Consider the following 18,625-nt stretch of genomic DNA (forward strand, 5'->3'; position numbering starts at 1 on the left):
ACAGAGCGAGACCTTGTCTCAAAAAAATGAAAAAGAGAAAGTATGCTTACATTTGCCCATCCTAGCTGCACATGTAAGCCTGTGTAATATGAACCAATGGAGAAATAAACAAGTTCTAATAACATTCTCAATGTTTGCTTACAAGAAAAAGAATTTGGAGCACTGTTATATTAAGAGTTTTGATGTTATTGCTCATTTAGGTTCATTGTAACAACTTTTGATTTGGGATGGTATAAACTAAAGGGTAGTTTAGGGTAAGAAATAGAACTTCAGCATTGGTAGTCTGTGTTCCCTCCTCCTTTTTTCAGATAGCTGTAGATTAGAGATTCTTGTTTCCCCTTTAAAATTGTTTGAGGCATAATTTGCAGAGAAATGTACAGATCTGAATTATAGTGCAGATATAGCGTTGATGAATTGATACACCCATGTGACCACACCGTTACTAGGATAACAGTATTTCCATCACCACAGGAAGTTCCCATACATACAACCGCCCTTCTGATTACTTTCACTATAGATTTGTTTTGTTTTGAGACAGAGTCTTGCTCTGTTACCCAGACTGGAGCGCAGTGGCGTGATCTTGGCTCATTGCAGCCTCTGCCTCCCAGGTTCAAGCAATTCTCCTGCCTCAGCCTCCCAAGTAGCTGGGGCTACAGGCTTGCAGGGACCAGCCCCACAGGGTCGGTGGGCTTCTCCCTGTGTGCAGCGAAGAGAGAGTGTAGAAATAAAGACACAAGACAAAGAGATAAAAGAAAAGACAGCTGGGCCCAGGGGACCACTACCACCAATGCGCGGAGACTGGTAGTGGCCCTGAATGTCTGGCTGTGCTGTTATTTATTGGATACAAAGCAAAAGGGGCAGGGTAAAGAGTGTGAGTCATCTCCAATGATAGGTAAGGTCACGTGGGTCACGTGTCCACTGGACAGGGGGCCCTTCCCTGCCTGGCAGCCGAGGCAGAGAGAGGAGACAGAAAGACAGCTTACGCCATTATTTCTGCATATCAGCGACTTTTAGTACTTTCACTAATTTACTACTGCTATCTAAAAGGCAGAGTCAGCTGTACAGGATGGAACATGAAAGCGGACTAGGAGTGTGACCACTGAAGCACAGCATCACAGGGAGACGGTTAGGCCTCCAGGTAACTGCGGGCAAGCCTGTCTGATGTCAGGCCCTCCACAAGAGGTGGAGGAGCAGAGTCTTCTCCAAAATCCCCCAGGGAGAAGGAGCCTCCCTTTTCCTGTCTGCTGAGTAGCGGGTGTTGTTCTTTGACACTTTTCGCTACCGCTAGACCACGGTCCGCCTGGCAATGGGCGTCTTCCCAGACGCTGGCGTCACCACTAGACCAAGGAGCCCTCTGGTGGCCCTGTCCGGGCATAACAGAAGGCTCGCACTCTTGTCTTCTGGTCACTCCTCACTATGTCCCTCAGCTCCTATCTCTGTATGGCCTGGTTTTTCTTAGGTTAATGATTATAGAGCGAGGATTATTATAATATTGGGATAAAGAGTAATTACTACCAACTAATGATTAATGATATTCATATATAATCATATCTAAGATCTATATCTGGTATAACTATTCTTGTTTTATATTTTATTATACCGGAACAGCTCGTGTCCTCGGTCTCTTGCCTCGGTGCCTGGGTGGCTTGCTGCCCACACAGGCTCAAGCCACCATGCCTGGCTAATTTTTGTATTTTTAGTAGAGGCAGGGTTTCACCGTGTTGGTCAGGCTGGTCTCAAACTCCTGAGCCCAAGTGATCCGCCTGCCTTGGCCCCAAAAAATGCTGGGATTACAGGTGTGAGCCACTGTGACCAGCCTATAGATTAGTTTTGATTGTTGTAAAAATTCATGTAAATGGAATCCTACAGTATGTACTGTTTTGTATCAGGCTGCTTTTGCTCCATATAATGTTTGTTTGAGGTTTATTTATGTTATAGCAGCACATAACAGACCAAGATACACGTTTAAGTCAATAACTTGTTCTTTTGTTTTCTATTGTATAAATATACCAGTTTCTTGGCTGGGCATGGTGGCTCATGCCTGTAATCTCAGCACTTTGGGAGGCTAAGGTGGGTGGGTCACCTGAGGGCGGGAGTTCGAGACCAGCCTGGCCAACATGGTGAAACCTCGTCTCTCCTAAAAATACAAAAATTAGCCAGACATGGTGGTGACTGGCCCCTGTAATCACAGCTACTCCGGAGGCTGAGGTAGAATTGCTTGAACCCAGGAGGCAGAGGTTGCAGTGAGCTGAGATTGTGCCACTGCAGTGCAGCCTGGGCGACAGAGCAAGACTCCGTCTCAAACCACACACACACACACACACACACACACTTTATTCTTCTTTATTCTTCTACTGATGGGCATTGGATTGTTTTCACTTTTTACCTATTATGAATAAAATTTCTATGAACAAGTCTGTAGATAGATATTTTTGTTTCTCTTAGATAAATACCGAGGAGTTGTGGGATTACTGGGTCATTGAGCAGGTGGTTGTTTAATCTTGTAAGAAACTACCAAATTTTCTAAAGCGGTTGTAATACTTACATTCCGTGCTAGTTGGAGCTTTTCTCTCTCAGCCCTCAATCCACCTTCTTTGCCGTCTGGCGTCCTGGAGCTAGACTGTAAACATTTCTTCTTTCCCAGCTGATGCAATGTTAGGCGTTGCCGGCAGAGGACACTGGAGGGACACTGCAAGAGGAGCGGAACTGCTCTTCCTGTTTCTGGTGCTTCTTGCCAGCAGGTGGCCTCCCAGCACCTCAGCAATAAGCAGTTTCCTGCCCCCAGGCCCAGCCTTTGCACCTCTGGCCATTCCGTGGCCTCAGCCACTCTCTCTCCGAAGAGGTCTGAGTCTCATTCTGGGTGTGGGAGCAGGGCTGTTCCAGGTTTCTTCCTCCCATGGGTGTTGTCCTTGATCCTAGAGGCTGCTGCACATCTTCTCTTCCTGTGTTCTTTAGACATGTTTCTACCCTTCTCAGTAGTTAATCCCCTTTAACTAAACATTTGTTTTTATTTTTTTAGCGACAGGGTCTTGCTCTGTCGCCCAGGCTGGAGTCCAGTGGTGCGATTCACTTCCTGGGTTCAAGCGATCCTCCTGCCTCAGCCCCCTGAGTAGCTGGGACCACAGGTGTGCACCACCACACCCAGCTAGTTTTTAATTTTTGTAGAGAAAAATTTTCTCTGCCTCGGCCTCCTGGTGTTAAGTTTACAGTCATGAGCCACAACACCTGGTCCCCCAATTTTTTATGTTAAAATTTGCCCGTAGCTTCCTTTGTGAAGTATCTGCTCAAGTCCTGAGCCCTGTTTGGGGGGAGTTGTTTGTATTTTTATTGAGTTGTGGGAATTCTTTAGTCAGAATGCAAGTCCTTTGTCTGGTATATGTCTTGTGAACATTTTCTTCTAGTCTATCCTTGCCTGCTCACTTTTTTTATTGTGGCAGAAAACATAAAAATTTATCATCTTAACTGTTTTTAAGTGCACCGTTCAGTCGTGTTAAGTATATTCACATTGTTGTGAAAGGGATCCTGGAGCTTTTTCATCTTGCACATCTGAAACTCTGCACCTATGCAGCAACTTCTCAGTCCCTCCTCCTCTCAGCCCTGGCAACCATCATTCCACTTCTGTCTCTATATGTTTGGCTCCTCATAGAGTCAGTCTGTTTTGTGCTGCTGTAACAGAATACCTGAGACTGGGTAATTTATAAACGACAGAGATTTATTTCTCACAGTTCTGGAGGCTGGGAAGTCCAAGATCAAGGAGCTGGCATCTGGCGTCTGGTGAGGATCTGGGCTTCTGCTTCCAAGATGGCACCTTGAAGTCTGTGTTCTCACATGGCAGACGGGGAAAAAAGACCAAACTCCCTCAGTCAGGTCGTTTTATAGTGGCATTAACTCATTCACGAGGGCACGCCCTCATGACCTAAACATCTCCTAAAAGGCCCCACTTCCAAACACAGTTTCATTGGGGATTAAGTTTCCAACAAGTGAGTTTTGAGGGATACATTCAGACCACAGCATCTAGTACCCCATATAAGTGGGATCCTATTATACAGAAGGCCCCTGATTTACGATGGTTGAACTTAACGATTTTTTGACTTATGATGGGTTTATTAGAACATAATCCCATTGTAAACATCTGTATTTGTCTTTCTGTGATTGGCTTATTTCACTTAGCATACCCTATGTTGTAGCCCGTGGCAGGATTTCCTTCCTTTTCTTATTTTTTTGGGACGGAGGCTCGCTCTGTTGCCGAGGCTGGAGTGCAGTGGCACGATCTCTGCTCACTGCAAGCTCCACCTCCTGGGTTCACACCATTCTCCTGCCTCAGCCTCCCGAGTAGCTGGGACTACAGGTGCCCACCACCACGCCCGGCTAATTTTTTTGTATTTTTAGTAGAGACGGGGTTTCACTGTGTTAGCCAGGATGGTCTCGATCTCCTGACCTCATGATTCACCTGCCTCGGCCTCCCAAAGTGCTGGGATTACAGGCGTGAGCCACCGCGCCCGGCCAATTTCCTTCCTTTTCTATGGAGATACCACTTTGCTTATCCACTCATCTGTGGATGGACACAGGTTTCTTCTACCTCTTGGCTTTTGTGAGCAGTGCTGCCATGAACGTGGGTGTGCAAACATCTCTTCCAGACTTTCCTTTCCAGTCTTTTGTCTCTGTTCTCAAATGGAATTGCTGGACTCTATGGTAGTTCTAATTTTAATTTATTGAGGAGCCTCTACTGTTTCCCATAGTGGCTGTATCATTTTATAATCCCACCAGCAGTGCACCAGAATTCCAATGTCTCCACATCCTTGCAAACACTTATTTTCTGTGCAGACAGATGTGAAACTGGATTTTCAGGGGCTGTGATGGGCTGGATTGTCTCCTTAGATTCGAATGTTGAAGTCCCCCACACCCCAGTGTCTTAGAATGCAACTGTGTTTGGAGGTAGACTTTAAAGAGATGGTTGAATTAAAATAAGGCCCCAAATTTAATATGACTGGTATGTCTATAAAAAGAGAAAGTCTGGACATCTGGAGATACATCAGGGATGCATGACTGCTCAGAGGAAAGACCCTGTGAGGCACAGCAAGAAGGCACCGTCTGCTTGCCCAGGAGACACCAACCCGTGACACCCTGACCTTAGACTTCCACTCCCCAGAACTGTGAGAGGAAGACCTCCTTGCACTGTAAATCACTCATTCTGTTACTGTAGTCCCAGAAAACTAACACAGACCTTTGCTGAGCAGAATGCCTTTGCTTCTCTGCAGACAAGATTACTTTTGCACTATTGCACTATTGCACTATTGCTATCAAAATAATTATATGGGGCTGGGCGTGGCGGCTCACACCTGTAATCCCAACACTTAGGGAGGCCGAGGTGGGTGGAGTACCTGAGGTCAGGAGTTCAAGACCAGCCTGGCCAACATGGTGAAACCCCGTCTCTACTAAAAATACAAAAAAAAAAAAAAAATTAGCCTGGTTTGGTGTGCACCTGCAATCCCAGCTATTTGGGGGGCTGAGACAAGACAATTGCTTGAATTTGGGAGGCAGAGGTTGCAGTGAGCCAAGATCTTGCTACTGCCCCTCCAGGCAACAGAATAATAATAATTTTTATTATGGAATCAGTGTCAAATGCTGGCGCCTTCTGGGGGCAACACACAGTTTCCCACCAAAGTGCATCAGTGCCCCAGGCAGTCAAGGTGCCAGGAGATGAGGAGGCCGTGGATCTTCTGTCCACCTGGGAGCAAGCCTGCAGCTTGGGACCCTCCTGGGACCCTGCACCCACCACTGCCCTGCCCTCCTGGGCTCTCATGGGAGTGAAGCAGGGTGGGCTCTGTAGGAGTTAAAGAAAGAGGAAAGAAACATGAAAAGCGGCTCAACAAAGACAGGTTTATTTTGGAGAATAAATCTGAGAGGGACTTCTGGCCGATTTTGGTCAGGAGCCTTCTCTCCTACAGACTAAGGATCTTTAAGGGTTTAGGAAGCGGGGAGCTTATCGCAGGCTCGGAATGTTTCTATGTGAGGGAAAGTTTATTTCGGACTTGGAATGTCTCTGGTCGGAGGGGAGGTTATCTCGAGGTTGGCATGTTTCTGGTTGGAGATGTTATTTGTGGTTTATGGTCGTGCTGACATTAGCTATTAGGCTGATGTGTTTTGGGCTGGATTTAGGCAGCTTTTTAATCAAAGGGAACTTAAAATGGTGGTGTTTGTCCAAGACGGCCATACTCCTGCTCTGTCCCGCTCCAGCCCTGGGGGGCCCCTCGGGCTCTTCTCTTGGATGGTGTGTGAATGGGCACATGTGGAGGGGCTGGTTCAGCTCTGCCTGCCTCTGGCCATCCAAAGGAGGGACAGCAGGGCCTGGGCAGCAATGCCGGCCTTGGAGCACCGGGGCTGTGGAGGCTGCTTGAGAGGACACGGAGCCCCCTCTGTGCGCAGGTCGTGGAGGGCCTCGGGCACTACGGTCTGCTAGACACCACATGTCACAGCTACTCAAACACCCAGGGCCACCAGGGAGGGCCGATGGCCCCGCAGGGCGGCTCAGGACCCGCCCCACCCCTGTCCCTGCCTTTCTGGCTGCCCCCTAGTCCCTGGACAGGCGCTCCCGACCTTCAAGCAGGCCCCACCCAATCTCTTGCCCAGGCAGGAGCTCCCCCTGCCGCACTCACAGACCTCACCTCTTCCTACACGTTTCCAAGGCCGCGCCCCGCCCCGCACCCTGCCAGGCCCCGCCTCTCTCTCCGACCCTGGACATTCCCCGGGACCCACCCCGCCCCCAGGTCCTGCCCCCCGCCCGCCTCCGCGGGGCTTCCCACCCTCCCGGGCGGATTCCACTCCCGCCCCCTCCCCGTGGGTGCCCCCGCCGGCCCCGCCCTCCCAGGCTGCCCCCGGCGTCCCGGGCTTCCTCTCCGCAGTCCCTGAGTCCCGCAGGCCCCGCGTCCCCGCTGCACCCCCAGTCCACTCCCGAGGTCCCCGGTCCGGCATGGCGCGCGCGGTGGGGCCCGAGCGGAGGCTGCTGGCCGTCTACACAGGCGGCACCATTGGCATGCGGAGTGAGCTCGGCGGTGAGTCCGAGACCCAGCGTCCTGGGCGGGGTAGGCCTCTGGACCTGGCCGCGACCGGGAGCCTCGGACCCTCCTGCACCCACGGGGGTCGTTGGGGAGTCAGATCCGCGCCTGGATGGGGGGTGCGGGCTGGGGTCGCTCTCCTTCGGTTCCGGTCACCGGCGTCCCCGCGCGCGGAGCCCCCACCTGGACAGGAGGTCACGGTGGGTTCTCGCCGTCGCAGTGCTCCCGGGAGCGCCCTGTGACCCTGGGGCCAGGCCCCCTGTGCTGCCGCTGTGCCCCTGAGGGCCAGCGTCCTGGAGTCGTGGAATATGGGCGGGAGGGCCCCAGGGCATTGGCCTGCTGCTCCTGCCCTGGACACAGGCTTAGGAGGCTGCCCTGGAGAAGGCTTAGGAGGCTGCAAGGACCCCTCACCTGCGACACCCTGGAGGGTGTCCCCATCCTCTGAGTCCCCTGGGGTCCTGGTCAGGCAGCAGTGGCTGGCACGATACTGGGGCTACCTGGCATCGGCGGGGACGCACGTGTTCACACCCGAGGTGGCCTCAGAGCCCTGCTTCCTCTGCCCCTGCGTGGACCTGGTTGACCAGAGACCAGCGATTGCATCTGGACTGAGTTCTGCCTGGGTGGGGTCAGGGCCTGGGACAGGCACCGAGCTCTGTGGTACTCCAGCACAGTGCTGCCAGCGTGGGGTGGGCACAGGAAGGATGGTAGCCTGGGGAGCCTGAGGCCACCAGGATGGGGAGAGGACATTGCACTGGAGCCTCCAGAATGCCCGGGCACTCCCCAGGAGGGCAGGACACTGCCTGGGGCCCCCAGGTGGGCTGTGCTGTGATGTGGGGTGCTCCCTCCCTGGGGGCCAGGACAGCCCCCTCACCCTGTCTTGACCCTGTTTGCGACCCTCCATGGGCCACTGCCTGCCTTTCCCTCAGGAGCCCTTTCCACTCCTCCTCCCACTCCCTGCTGCCCTGGCCACTGCCCACACTCCTGCTTGTGTCCAGCGCAGCTCTCTCTCCTGAGATGGCTGGGACCCTCTCCGGCTCTGCCAGAGCCCCACGGCTTCCCCTGGCATGACCCGAACATTCTCTTGTCCCTCGCCCATCTGCCAGCCACTTCCCCGCCCCTCCTTTCCCCATCCCCTCTCACAGCCTGTTCCCTGGCAGCTGCCTCTCTTGGCCACCCCTTTCCGCTGAAGTGGCCGCTCAGAAGCCACCAGCACTCTGTCGGTGCTCTCAGATTCCACCCACCACACTGTGGCCGGTGCAGACCCCTCTGGAGGCCCAGGAGACACAGCCTAGTGGGGCTCGTCCACGAGGGACTCAGGCCCCAGGAACGTGGCTGTCCAGGCTGCTGGGAGCCTCCTCTGCACTTCTTCTGCCTGTGAATGGAACAAAGTCATTCACAGCTTGGCAGACGCCCCTGTGTGACACTCCACTGACACAGAGTGACACAGTTCCTGTGCTTGGCCCTCACAAGCTAGAGAGAGAGAGGCTGCCATTGAAGAGATGGCACGCATTAAGGAGCTAGTCCCGGGGCAGAATCTGCCAGGGCCCTGTAGGGGCTGTGGGCTGATAACGGTCTGGGCCCGGTGTGTGGGTGGCGTGGAGTTTTGAGGCAGCCCAGGGAGGGCTTCTCTGAGGACACAAGGCCTGCAGGACAAAGATGGGAGAGGGCCAGGCCAGGAGCAGCCCTGCAAGGTGCAGGAAAGAGGAGTGGGGAGCCCAGCAGGGCTGGAGCCTGCCAGAGCTGCCCCCGAGTGGTGACAGGACCTGCGGACTCTGTCTGGGGCCTCGTCCGACGCCCCTGACGCTACTCCTTCAGGCTTGGTGTGTGGCCAACTGCAATTTGGTTGAGCTCAACACATAGTTCTTGAGTAGTCCGAGCTGCAGGGGCAGGTGGACTCTGACTGCAACCCCACCACACGCCCGTCTCGCTTGGCCCCCGCGTGCTCGCCGCAGCAGCCTGTGGGTGCACTCACGCGTACACTGCATTTCTGAAAGAGGCTGTGAGGTCCTTTGTCTGGGTGGGAAACAAGAGACTTTGAGGCTGGAAACTGGGTGTGGGGGCGTCAGTCTTCAGACCTGAAGCAGCCTTCTGAGATCCCTCAGTGCTCTGTGCACTGGGGTCCTGGCTTGTGCTCAGCAGCCCGTCCTCATGTGGCTGCGAGGTCACCCCCTGCTGTTGCTAGCTGACCCATGTGGGGCATCCACTTCCAGGAACCCGCGGGAATGGGCTCCCCCAACCCCTCGTGAGGTTGGAGCAGCCAGACTGTCAGGCGTCAATGATTTACTCCCTCCACACTGCTGACGTGGGCTCTGGCCTTCCCTGGGGAGGTGAGAGGGGAATGGTGGCTTTGCCACAGTAAAGCTGTTTGATTGTCGCTGTTGGAACGGCTTCTGCGCCTGCTGGTAAATAGTGACCTGTGGGTGGAACGCTGCACACCTGGAGCCCTGCCAGAGTTCAGGGAGGGCAGAGGTGATGCCAGCGGGGACGCCCCTCGACCCATCCCTTCTCTGAGTTCATTGAAGCTATCACAGGTCAAGGGACATAGTGAATCCAAACACGGCTGATAACCCCAAGCCCAAGCTGGCATCAGTGGCCACGTTCCATACACCCGGGAAACTTGAAGACTTCCTGTGTCAAACTGGGAACCCCACCCGCTTGCTGGCCTGTCCCAAAGTCCCTCCTGAGCCCGGCTCCTTGCAGGCACAGCAGGGAGGGCAGAGCTTTGGGGCCAGGCAGCTGAGAGAAGCTCCCTGCCCAGTGGCCACACAAGTCCCAGCAGCCGAGACTGTCAGTGGAGGGATGCCTGTGGCTTCTTGGTCACTGCAGTGGCGGCTGTGCCCTTGGCCTGGACCTCCTTCTTGAATGGGTGCTACACGTTCACAAGGTTCTAAGCCTAAGCTTGACTTCGCTGGTGACAGTGGGGCCCATTGTCTTCGAGAGCAAAGCCTCCCTTCCAGGTGTTTGGCAGGGGGCTGAGGAGTTTCCGAGTCACCAGCAAACTCAGGCAGTTGCCTGGATGGGCCAAGGAAGAGGTTCCAGGCAGGGCCAGAGGGTTCAGGTTCTGCAGCCCTTGAACCTTTTGGAGGGCCCTCATTGAGAAAAGTAATACAAGTTACAAAATCAGAGTTAGGTGTGAAAGCCGGTGTTTATTTATTTTTTATTTATTTTTATTTTATTGAGACGGAGTCTCTCTCTGATGCCCAGACTGGAGTGCAGTGATGCGATCTCGGCTCACTGGAAGCTCCGCCTCCCGGGTTCATGTCATTCTCCTGCCTCAGCCTCCCGAGTAGCTGAGACCACAGGTCCCCGCCACCGTGCCCTGCCGAAAGCCGGTATTTATTTAAAATAACAAAAGAAATTGCCCCGGCTGACCGGGCGCGGTGGCTCACACCTATAATCCCAGCACTTAGGGAGGCTGAGGTGGGCGGATCACTTGAGGTCAGGAGTTCAAGACCAGCCGTGGACAACATGGTGAAACCCCGTCTCTACTAAAAATACAAAAAAAAAAATTAGCCAGATGTGGTGGCAGGTGCCTGTGGTCCCAGCTACTGGGGAGGCTGAGGCATGAGAATCGCTTGAACCTAGGAGGTGGAGGTTGCAGTGAGCCGAGATCGCGCCACTGCACTCCAGCCTGAGTGACAGAGCGAGACCCCGTCTCAAACAAACAAAAAATACTGACGTCACTACATACCTGTTAGAATGGCTGCTGATGTACAACACACTGACTGTGGGGTGAGTGCTGGAGCCCAGAGTTGGAAAGTGGTCCATTTGCAGGTTGGTAAGAAAACTTTACTGGCGATGGTATAGGTTTGAAAAAGGAACATTTGGCCAGACATGGTGGCTCAGGCCTGTAATTCCAACACTTTGGGAGGCCAAGGCGGGTGGATCACTTGCCTCGCTAACATGGCGAAACCCCATCTCTACTAAAAATAAAAAATTATCCAGGTGTGGTGGTGCATGCCTGTAATCCCGGCTACTCCGGAGGCTAAGGCAGGAGAATTGCTTGAGCTCTGGGGGTGGAGGTTGCAGTGAGTCGAGATGGCGTCACTGTACTCCAGCCTGGGCAACAGAGCGAGACTCTGTCTCAAAAAAAAAAAAAAAAAAAAAAAAAAGAAAGAAAGAAAAAGAAAAAAAGAAAGAAATTGGCCAGGCTGGTTTTGAACTCCTGGGCTCAAATGATCTTCCTGCATCAGCCTCCCAAAATTCTGGGATTACAGGTGTGAGCCATAAAAACCACTGCAAAAGCACACATGGAGTGTTTTGCTTGAGAGAAGAGGACACCAAGAGATAAGTTTAGTCTTGTCTTTGGCTGATTTCGCCTGTGGTACCCACACATGCCCCCAGCAGGGACAGCAGGGCCCATATCCACGCCTACCACTCTGCAGCATTCCTGGACGTTTCTGGAAGCTGTTCCCCTACATGAGTCAGCAGCAGCTGGAGGTGACCTTGCACAATGTGAGCATGTCCCACAAAACCAAACCAGATGTGCCCCCTGCACCTTCCCCATAAGACACCCCAGCTTCACCTGCCGTGATGAGTGGAGAGTGACTTTTCGTTTCCTGTGGCCACGGTGCCGGGCGGCTGAACATCACAGAAGTTCATTCTGGGTTCTGGAGGCCGAGGCCTGAGAAGGGTTTCCCCGGGCTGAGCCAAGGTGCTGCAGGGCACCGCTCCCTCCTGAGGCTCTGCGGGAGGAGCCACCCCTGCCACCTCCACTGTCTGGTGGCTGCCGCAATCCTTGGCTTGTGGCCACATCACTCCAGTCATCCAGCCCAGCATCTCCAAGGGCCGCTCTGCCCTGTCGTCATATGGCCTTCCCCTCCCCGTGCCGTGTGGCCTCCCACCTGTGAGGAAACACGAGAGGGCATTTAGGGCCCACCTGGATTGTCCAGGGCCACCTCCCGCCCCATGACCCCTAATATCACATCCGTAAAGACACTTCCATATGAAGTGACACCCACAGGTACCGGGCATTGGGATGTGGACATCTTTTTTTATTTTTATGTATTTATTTAATTTTTTGAGACAGAATCTCATTCTGTCACCCAGGCTGGAGTGCAGTGGTGCGATCTTGGCTCACTGCAACCTCCGCCTGCCAGATTCAAGTGATTCTCCCGCCTCAACCTCCCAAGTAACTGGGATTACAGGCACCTGCCATCACGCCCAGTTAATTTTTGTATTTTTTGTAAAGACGGGGTTTCACCATGTTGGCCAGGCTGGTCTTGAATTCCAGACCTCAAGCAATCTGCCACCTCGGCCACCCAAAGTGCTGGGATTTCAGGCCTAAGCCACTGCGCCCGGCCCTGGGATGCGGACATCTAGGATGCTTTTTCAACCTACTGCACATGAGGTGGGGACACTTGGACACCGGTGTGGGGTGGACCCTGAGCCCCCCGGATGCCCAGGGTCTGAGGTTGGGTCCTTGGGGTTCACAAGGCTGGTGAGTCCAGACCTTTGTTCCGGCAGCCCGTGTCCTGGCTGTGCTCTGGGCGCCTCGGAGGGCAGACGGGCAGACAAACATGCGCGGGCTCTGCCTCCCCTCTCTGCTGGCTGAGCCCTACTGGCGGGGTGATTTTGTCAGCAGCTGCACCTCAGCCGACCTGCATCGTCCAGTCCTCTGGCAAATGTCCCTGGGGCTCCACGGGCCTTTGTGTAAGGCCAGAGGAGTATCACGGTGCCATAAACCTTCACGGGGCCAAGGGGCTGGTGTCCCGGGGCCAGTGACTTAACGGGCAGAGATGTGGAGACCAGGCTGAGCCCAGCAGTGGAGGGCGATGGCAGGGAGGGGTGCGGCTGGAGGGATATTAGAGGGGGCTGCTTTAACTCGCCAAGTTTGGGGTTAATTTGTGAGCCAGTGATAGGAGATGGGTACAGCTGCAGAGGGCAAGGGGGAAAAGCAGGTGACCATGGCTGGGGTCTGCAGGATAGGGTGGGGCATTGCTGCTGGGGGAGGGAGCTTTGGGGCTTGCTGGAGGCCCTGGAGGGGTGGCTGAGGGGTCAGGGCTTTATACTGAGCAGCTGGCCCCAGGGAATGAGTGGTGTGGCCAGGTCTCCATTTAAGGGACAGAACTGAGATGCAGAGGCTGCAGGAAGGTGACAGAGCTGCTCGGGGTGGGACCAACCCGTCTGTGCACCTGCTGTGTGCTAGGCCCTCCGGGTCAGGGAGCTGGGGAAGGGGACCTGGGCTGGACCCTGAGGGAGTCACACAGTCCATGCCCTTTGGGAGCTTGAGGGCCAGTGAGGGAGAATGTGGGAATAGCACTACAGCCTGGGCATCTGGGAGGGCTTCCTGGGGGTGGTGTCCCAATCTGGGCCTTGAGAAACCTACTGGGTGAGAAGTGGGAATGAGGCAGGACTTCCAGGCAGAGCCCACAGCATATCCACAGTGAGGCAAAGGCTGAGCCCCGTGGGCCTTGGTGGGGAGTGTGGACTAAGTATTTGGAGAAGGAGGTGGGAGCAGGGGCAGGGCCTGGGTGGAGCAGCTGGAGACCTGGGCAGAGCTCCTGGGGCTGTCCAGGTGCGAAATGAGGAATCACCATGGGCTCCAAGGCAGGAAGCCATGGCTTCCAAACACGGGTCAGCCACCTGCCCTGTGAGGGGTCCCAGGGGCAGCCATAGCCCTTCCTCCCAGCCTCTGACTGTCATAAGACTGGAGCCCCATCCCACCAGCTCTGGTCCTGCCCCTCAGTGAGGGAGGAGGAGGCCATGGCTCTCAGCCCCTGATCCCAGCATCCACCTGGACTCTGTCTGCAGTGCTCGTGCCCGGGACGGGCCTGGCTGCCATCCTGAGGACACTGCCCATGTTCCATGACGAGGAGCATGCCCGAGCCCGCGGCCTCTCTGAGGACACCCTGGTGCTGCCGTGAGTATGGGCTCCTCCTGGTCCCGGGCAGGGCATGGCTGCTGGGGGGCACCGATCCTGAGGCTGGGCACTGCTGGCCAGGCCCACGTGAGCCATTTGCTCACCCCCATCTCTAACATCCCCTCGGCTTACAGGGCTTTAGGACTGACCAACAGCCGCCTTCCACCAGAGCCTGAACCTCTGAGGGTGCCCCCGTGCCTGGTCCCACCTTCCCTCCCCACCCTCCTCCCACACCCCCAGCCAGGCTCCTTCGGCAAGTGTGATGAGGGCGCCCCGTCTAGGGACCCTGTATATCAGGAGTCGGCTGTTCCAGGTGGCCTTGCCCCCAGCATAGAGGTCCTTCCATTTTTCAGCCCTGGGCCCAGCTCCCTGATGTCCCCACAGCTGGGGGTGAGCTGGCAGTTGCCCTCGTTGGGGCTGACCGCCACAGACGCCATAGATGAGCCTCCTGCAAGCATCCTCTCCTGCCTGGGCATGGGCTGGTCCCAGCCCCCTCTTCAAGCTGGTGTGGGAAGAAGACCGCTGGGAGTGGCCCATGCTGACCCATGTCCTTGCCTCTGTGGGGGGCTCCTGGTGGAAGGGGGGCCGGGCCCCGTACTTGGGATGCTGAGAACTTGGTATGTGCAGAGCCCTTGGCGTAGGGGCCCCAGCTCTGCCAGAGGAGAACAGAGCGGATCAGGGCATTTAGAGCAGGAGGAGGTGCAGAGCAGGAGCCTGCTGTTCCGCCTCGTGCTGTTTCTGTCCCGCAGCCCGGCCAGCCGCAACCAGAGGATCCTCTACACCGTGCTGGAGTGCCAGCCCCTCTTCGACTCTAGTGACATGACCATCGCTGAGTGGGTTCGCGTTGCCCAGACCATCGAGGTAGTGGGCTGGGGAATGCTGGGTGGGGCTGTGGTGTGTGGGTGGGGCTGTGGTGTGTGGGTGGGGCTGAGGAGTGCTGGGTGGGGCTGTGGTGTGTGGGTGGGGCTGGGGAATGCTGGCTGGGGCTGTGGTGTGTGGGTGGGGCTGTGGTGTGTGGGTGGGGCTGAGGAGTGCTGGGTGGGGCTGTGGTGTGTGGGTGGGGCTGTGGTGTGTGGGTGGGGCTGAGGAGTGCTGGGCGGGGCTGTGGGTGTGGGCTGGGCTGTGTTGTGTGGGCAGGGCTGTGTTTTGTGGGTGGGGCTGTGTTGTGAGTGGGGCTGTAGGGTGTGGGTGGGGCTATGTTGTGTGGGTGGGGCTATGAGTGTGGGCGGGGCTGTGGGTATGGGCGGGGCTGGTGGATGGGCAGTGGCCGGCAGAAACACTCTGGGACAGGTGAGGAGCTGCAGGGTCTGGGGTGGAGTCGGCCTGCCCAGCCTGGGGCCTGGGAGCATCTGGGAATGGCAGCTTCAGGAAAGGGCAGGGTCCACATGTCAGAGCTGCGGGCAAGGCTCTGAGTTCCTCTCCCCCATGCAAGCTGGGGGTGGGCGTATAGGGCCAAGTCGACTTCCCAGATGAGGACACAGCGGGAACAGCTGTCTTAGCCTGCCCCAGTTAGTATCTGGGGCATGGTATGTGGTGTGTGATGCTACCTTGAGGGCCAGCAAGCTCCTTGTGTGTGGCTGGTAACCTGCTCACTGCCCTCTGTCCGTCCCCCGCCCAGTTGGAGTCTTAGTGGATTTAGGACCACAGCACCTCTCCAAGACTCTTGTGGTTTACAGCGACCTGTGTGCTCACCCTGCAGGCAGAACCACCCCCCCGCCCCATCAGCTTTTCTTCTCCATTCTCCCCCATCACAACACGCTCCCATGTTACCTGAGCTGCCTCCCCTGGTAGGGGGCCTCCTGCCCCCTCCAGTCCCAATCTCACCTGCTTCCCGTATAACCCCCCTGCTCCCCTGAATGGGAACATCTAGGCTTCCCCTTCCCAGCAGCGGGGTGGCAGGCAGCACCACCCAGGACAGGCTCCTCCATTTGTGGCCGGCAGCCCTCACCAGGCAAGGCCTGACTGCTTTTTGAGGCCCATGAAGGTGCCCTGCGGTCCTTGCTGCAGGGACCAGCCCTGGACAGCCTCACAAAGGCTCTCTCAGCTCAGGTGGCCCAACCTGCCGTCTTGCCGCGAGTGGCCAGCAGAGAGCGCCCTTCCCCTCCTTGGCTTCTGCTCCTCTGCAGTTCCCAGGCCTACAAGGCTGGGTCTTTTAATGGCCCACCCGGCAGGCCCAGGCTTAGTATAGGGCCCTGGGCTCTCGGAACGGTGCCCTGGCAGCCGCAGCCTGGGCCAGCCACCCTCCAGGGGGTGGTGGCCGGAGGATGTCCCTGCATGGCCAGCTTCATTGCTGCCCTTCAGTGTCCTGCCCGGCCGCCCAGGTCCAGATCCAGGCAACCTCCAGGATCACCTGCTGGCTCCTGGCCATGGCTGTGCCTTGACCCTGCAGGCGTCCTTGTGCCCACCGTTGTGTTCTTGCCTGACCCGCGGTCTGGGCTTCGAGGCTCATGCACCGCCACAGCCCCCTGCTGCCATGGAGAGGCGCTCTCCCGCCCTTGGGGAGTGTGCAGAGGCCCCTTAGAGGGACTCATTCTCTAGTGCTCTGAGGGGAGCCTCAGCGTGGTGGGTGCACCTGAGTGGCATGGAAGCCTCAGGGCAGGGAGAGCGTGGGAGTCCCAGGACTCCACACCAGGGGCTCATCTTCCAGAGAGGGACTTCCAGGCCAGGGTCCCACGGGCGCCTCCCCTGAGTCCTCTCCTCTGCATCTGGACCCTTTCCCCCATGCTGCACCCTCCCCCACACCTGCTCGCCGAGGGGCTGGCCTGCCTGAGCACGCGCCCCTCCTGCAGAGGCACTACGAGCAGTACCATGGCTTTGTGGTCATCCACGGCACTGACACCATGGCCTTTGCTGCCTCGATGCTGTCCTTCATGCTGGAGAACCTACAGAAGACCGTCATCCTCACTGGGGCCCAGGTAATCCCAGGGGCCCGGGGATCCTAGGAATAGGGGCTTGCTGAGGCCACAGGGCAAGTCAGCGCTGTGGGTGGCCGCTGCGGGACCGCGGGCTTCCTGCTCAGCCCAGCAGCTCCTGAAGTGGCTGCTGCAGGGCCCGTGCTGGGGCTCACAAATGCTCAGATCCTGCCCGGGTGCCAGCACCACCTGCCCCGTGGGAGGGCGGTCATCTCCAGCACCACCTGCCCCGCGGGAGGGGGGTCACCTCCAGCACCACCTGCCCCGTGGGAGGGGGGTCACCTCCAGCACCACCTGCCCTGCTGGATGGGGGGGTCATCTCCAGCACCACCTGCCCCGCAGGAGGGGGGGTCATCTCCAGCACTACCTGCCCCGCGAGAGGGGGAGTCATCTCCTGCTGGTGGCCCCGGGAGCTGTGAGGCCCTGGAGCACCCAGAGCCAGGCCCACCTCGGCCCTGGGGGTGCCAGGCATCCCTTCCTCTCCTCCCGATGCTTCCTCGCGGCTGCTGCCCACCTCTCCATCTGGCGCAGCAGGGTGGCCGTGCACAGAGCAGCACCGGGAGGCCCCAGCCATGTCCCTGCCTTTGTTCCTCTCTTTGCTCCGCCCACTGTGGTTCCAGGCGATGCCATCCTGGGGGCCCTGGCACACGATTTCCCTGCCTCTCTCACCCTAACCCAGCACAAAGCCTATAAGCCAAGGCCAGTAGAGTGTTCTGGAAAACTGGATTTGAGGGGAGGTGGCAGGGGAGGTTGGCTAGCGGCTGATTAGGGGTCCCTGTTGCCTGTGGGTGGCAGTGGGCACCTGAACCCCTTGGGATCCTTCCCACGGCCGAGGCTAAGGTCTCGTATGGGAAACCGGTACCTGTGTCCCTTTGAGCTTGGTGGCAGTTCCAGAAAGCCCCATGGAGGCCCTCTTAGGAGGTCTGTGGGGAGCAGTCTGGGGAGGTGGCTCAGCCACCCCACTCTGCTTGCTTGGCACTGTCTCCCTTGTCCCTCCAAGGTCTCCCCAGGGCCCACTGCACACACCTGTTAGCAGTGGAGCAGCACCTCCCGCCCCAGAACTTGAGAAGGAGGGACAGGGCTCCAGCTGGTTCTCCTCTTCCCAGACCTTCCTGAGCCCTGTAAGAGCGGAACATCCCGTGGGCCTCTCTAGGGGATCAAGGGCACAGTTACGAGCACTGCAGGCCCCAGGAACGTTCACATGTGTGTTTTCCTCACTCTGATGTTGGCCTGTGCCGGGACATCCTTATCCCTGTTATACCTGTGGGGAAACTGAGGCTTATAGGTCAGGGGCTCACCCACAGCCATGTACCACGTGAGGGCTGAGCCAGGGAGCACCCAGGACCCAGGACTGCCACCCTCTGCCAGGGCTCTCTCCCTCCAGAGGCCCTGCACTGACCACTTCCCAGCCGCCTCTGCATGGTCTTCCCGGTCCTGAAGACCCTGGCCTCTGCACAGCCACCTGCGCCCTCCTGGGATGCGCTGCTCAGTCAACCATAGCGCAGTCGCCCATGCTAGACACAGGCAGCTGCGGGAGGAGCTGTACTGTGCCTGGCATCCTGAGGCAGCTCCTTTCTGTCACAGCCCACCCACCCCTCACCCCCACCACCCTCCTTCCAGCCCACAGTTCTGCTGGGGTAGCGAGGGAGCTGGACAGGGCGGCTGTGGTGGGAGGCCTGTGATGCGTTCTCCAGTATGGGGACCGGCTGGCCCCTGCTGCCAGCACTGGGCTCTTGGACCTGTAGAGGGAGCTGGTGGGCGGGTTGAGGCCCTGGGTGCAGGCTGGCATCGTCTGC

At 56.9% G+C, this 18,625-nt stretch overlaps 1 protein-coding gene across 6 annotated transcripts in view; it reads left to right on the forward strand.

Moving 5' to 3' along the window:
- Nucleotides 1-6,874: 6,874 nt before the first annotated feature.
- ASPG (asparaginase) overlaps nucleotides 6,875-18,625 on the forward strand; it is a 29,955-nt gene continuing 18,204 nt past the window's right edge. For 3 of the 6 annotated variants that reach the window (XR_008493760.2, XM_054449455.2, XM_054449456.2), the window contains exons 1-4: nucleotides 6,875-7,052; nucleotides 13,809-13,917; nucleotides 14,667-14,778; nucleotides 16,707-16,832. Coding sequence is in view for 4 of the 6 variants with exons in the window: in XM_054449455.2 (XP_054305430.2) it covers nucleotides 6,971-7,052; nucleotides 13,809-13,917; nucleotides 14,667-14,778; nucleotides 16,707-16,832 (429 nt within the window). In the remaining 2 variants the exon portion in view is untranslated. Of the gene's footprint in view, nucleotides 7,053-13,808; nucleotides 14,779-16,706; nucleotides 16,833-18,625 lie in introns of those variants that run through there. The other 3 variants (XR_010123794.1, XM_063652083.1, XM_063652084.1) reach the window with 1 other exon arrangement.

The sequence above is a fragment of the Pongo pygmaeus genome, chromosome 15 (genome assembly GCF_028885625.2).
Source record: "Pongo pygmaeus isolate AG05252 chromosome 15, NHGRI_mPonPyg2-v2.0_pri, whole genome shotgun sequence".
In the NCBI taxonomy this organism is placed as follows: Eukaryota; Metazoa; Chordata; class Mammalia; order Primates; family Hominidae; genus Pongo; species Pongo pygmaeus.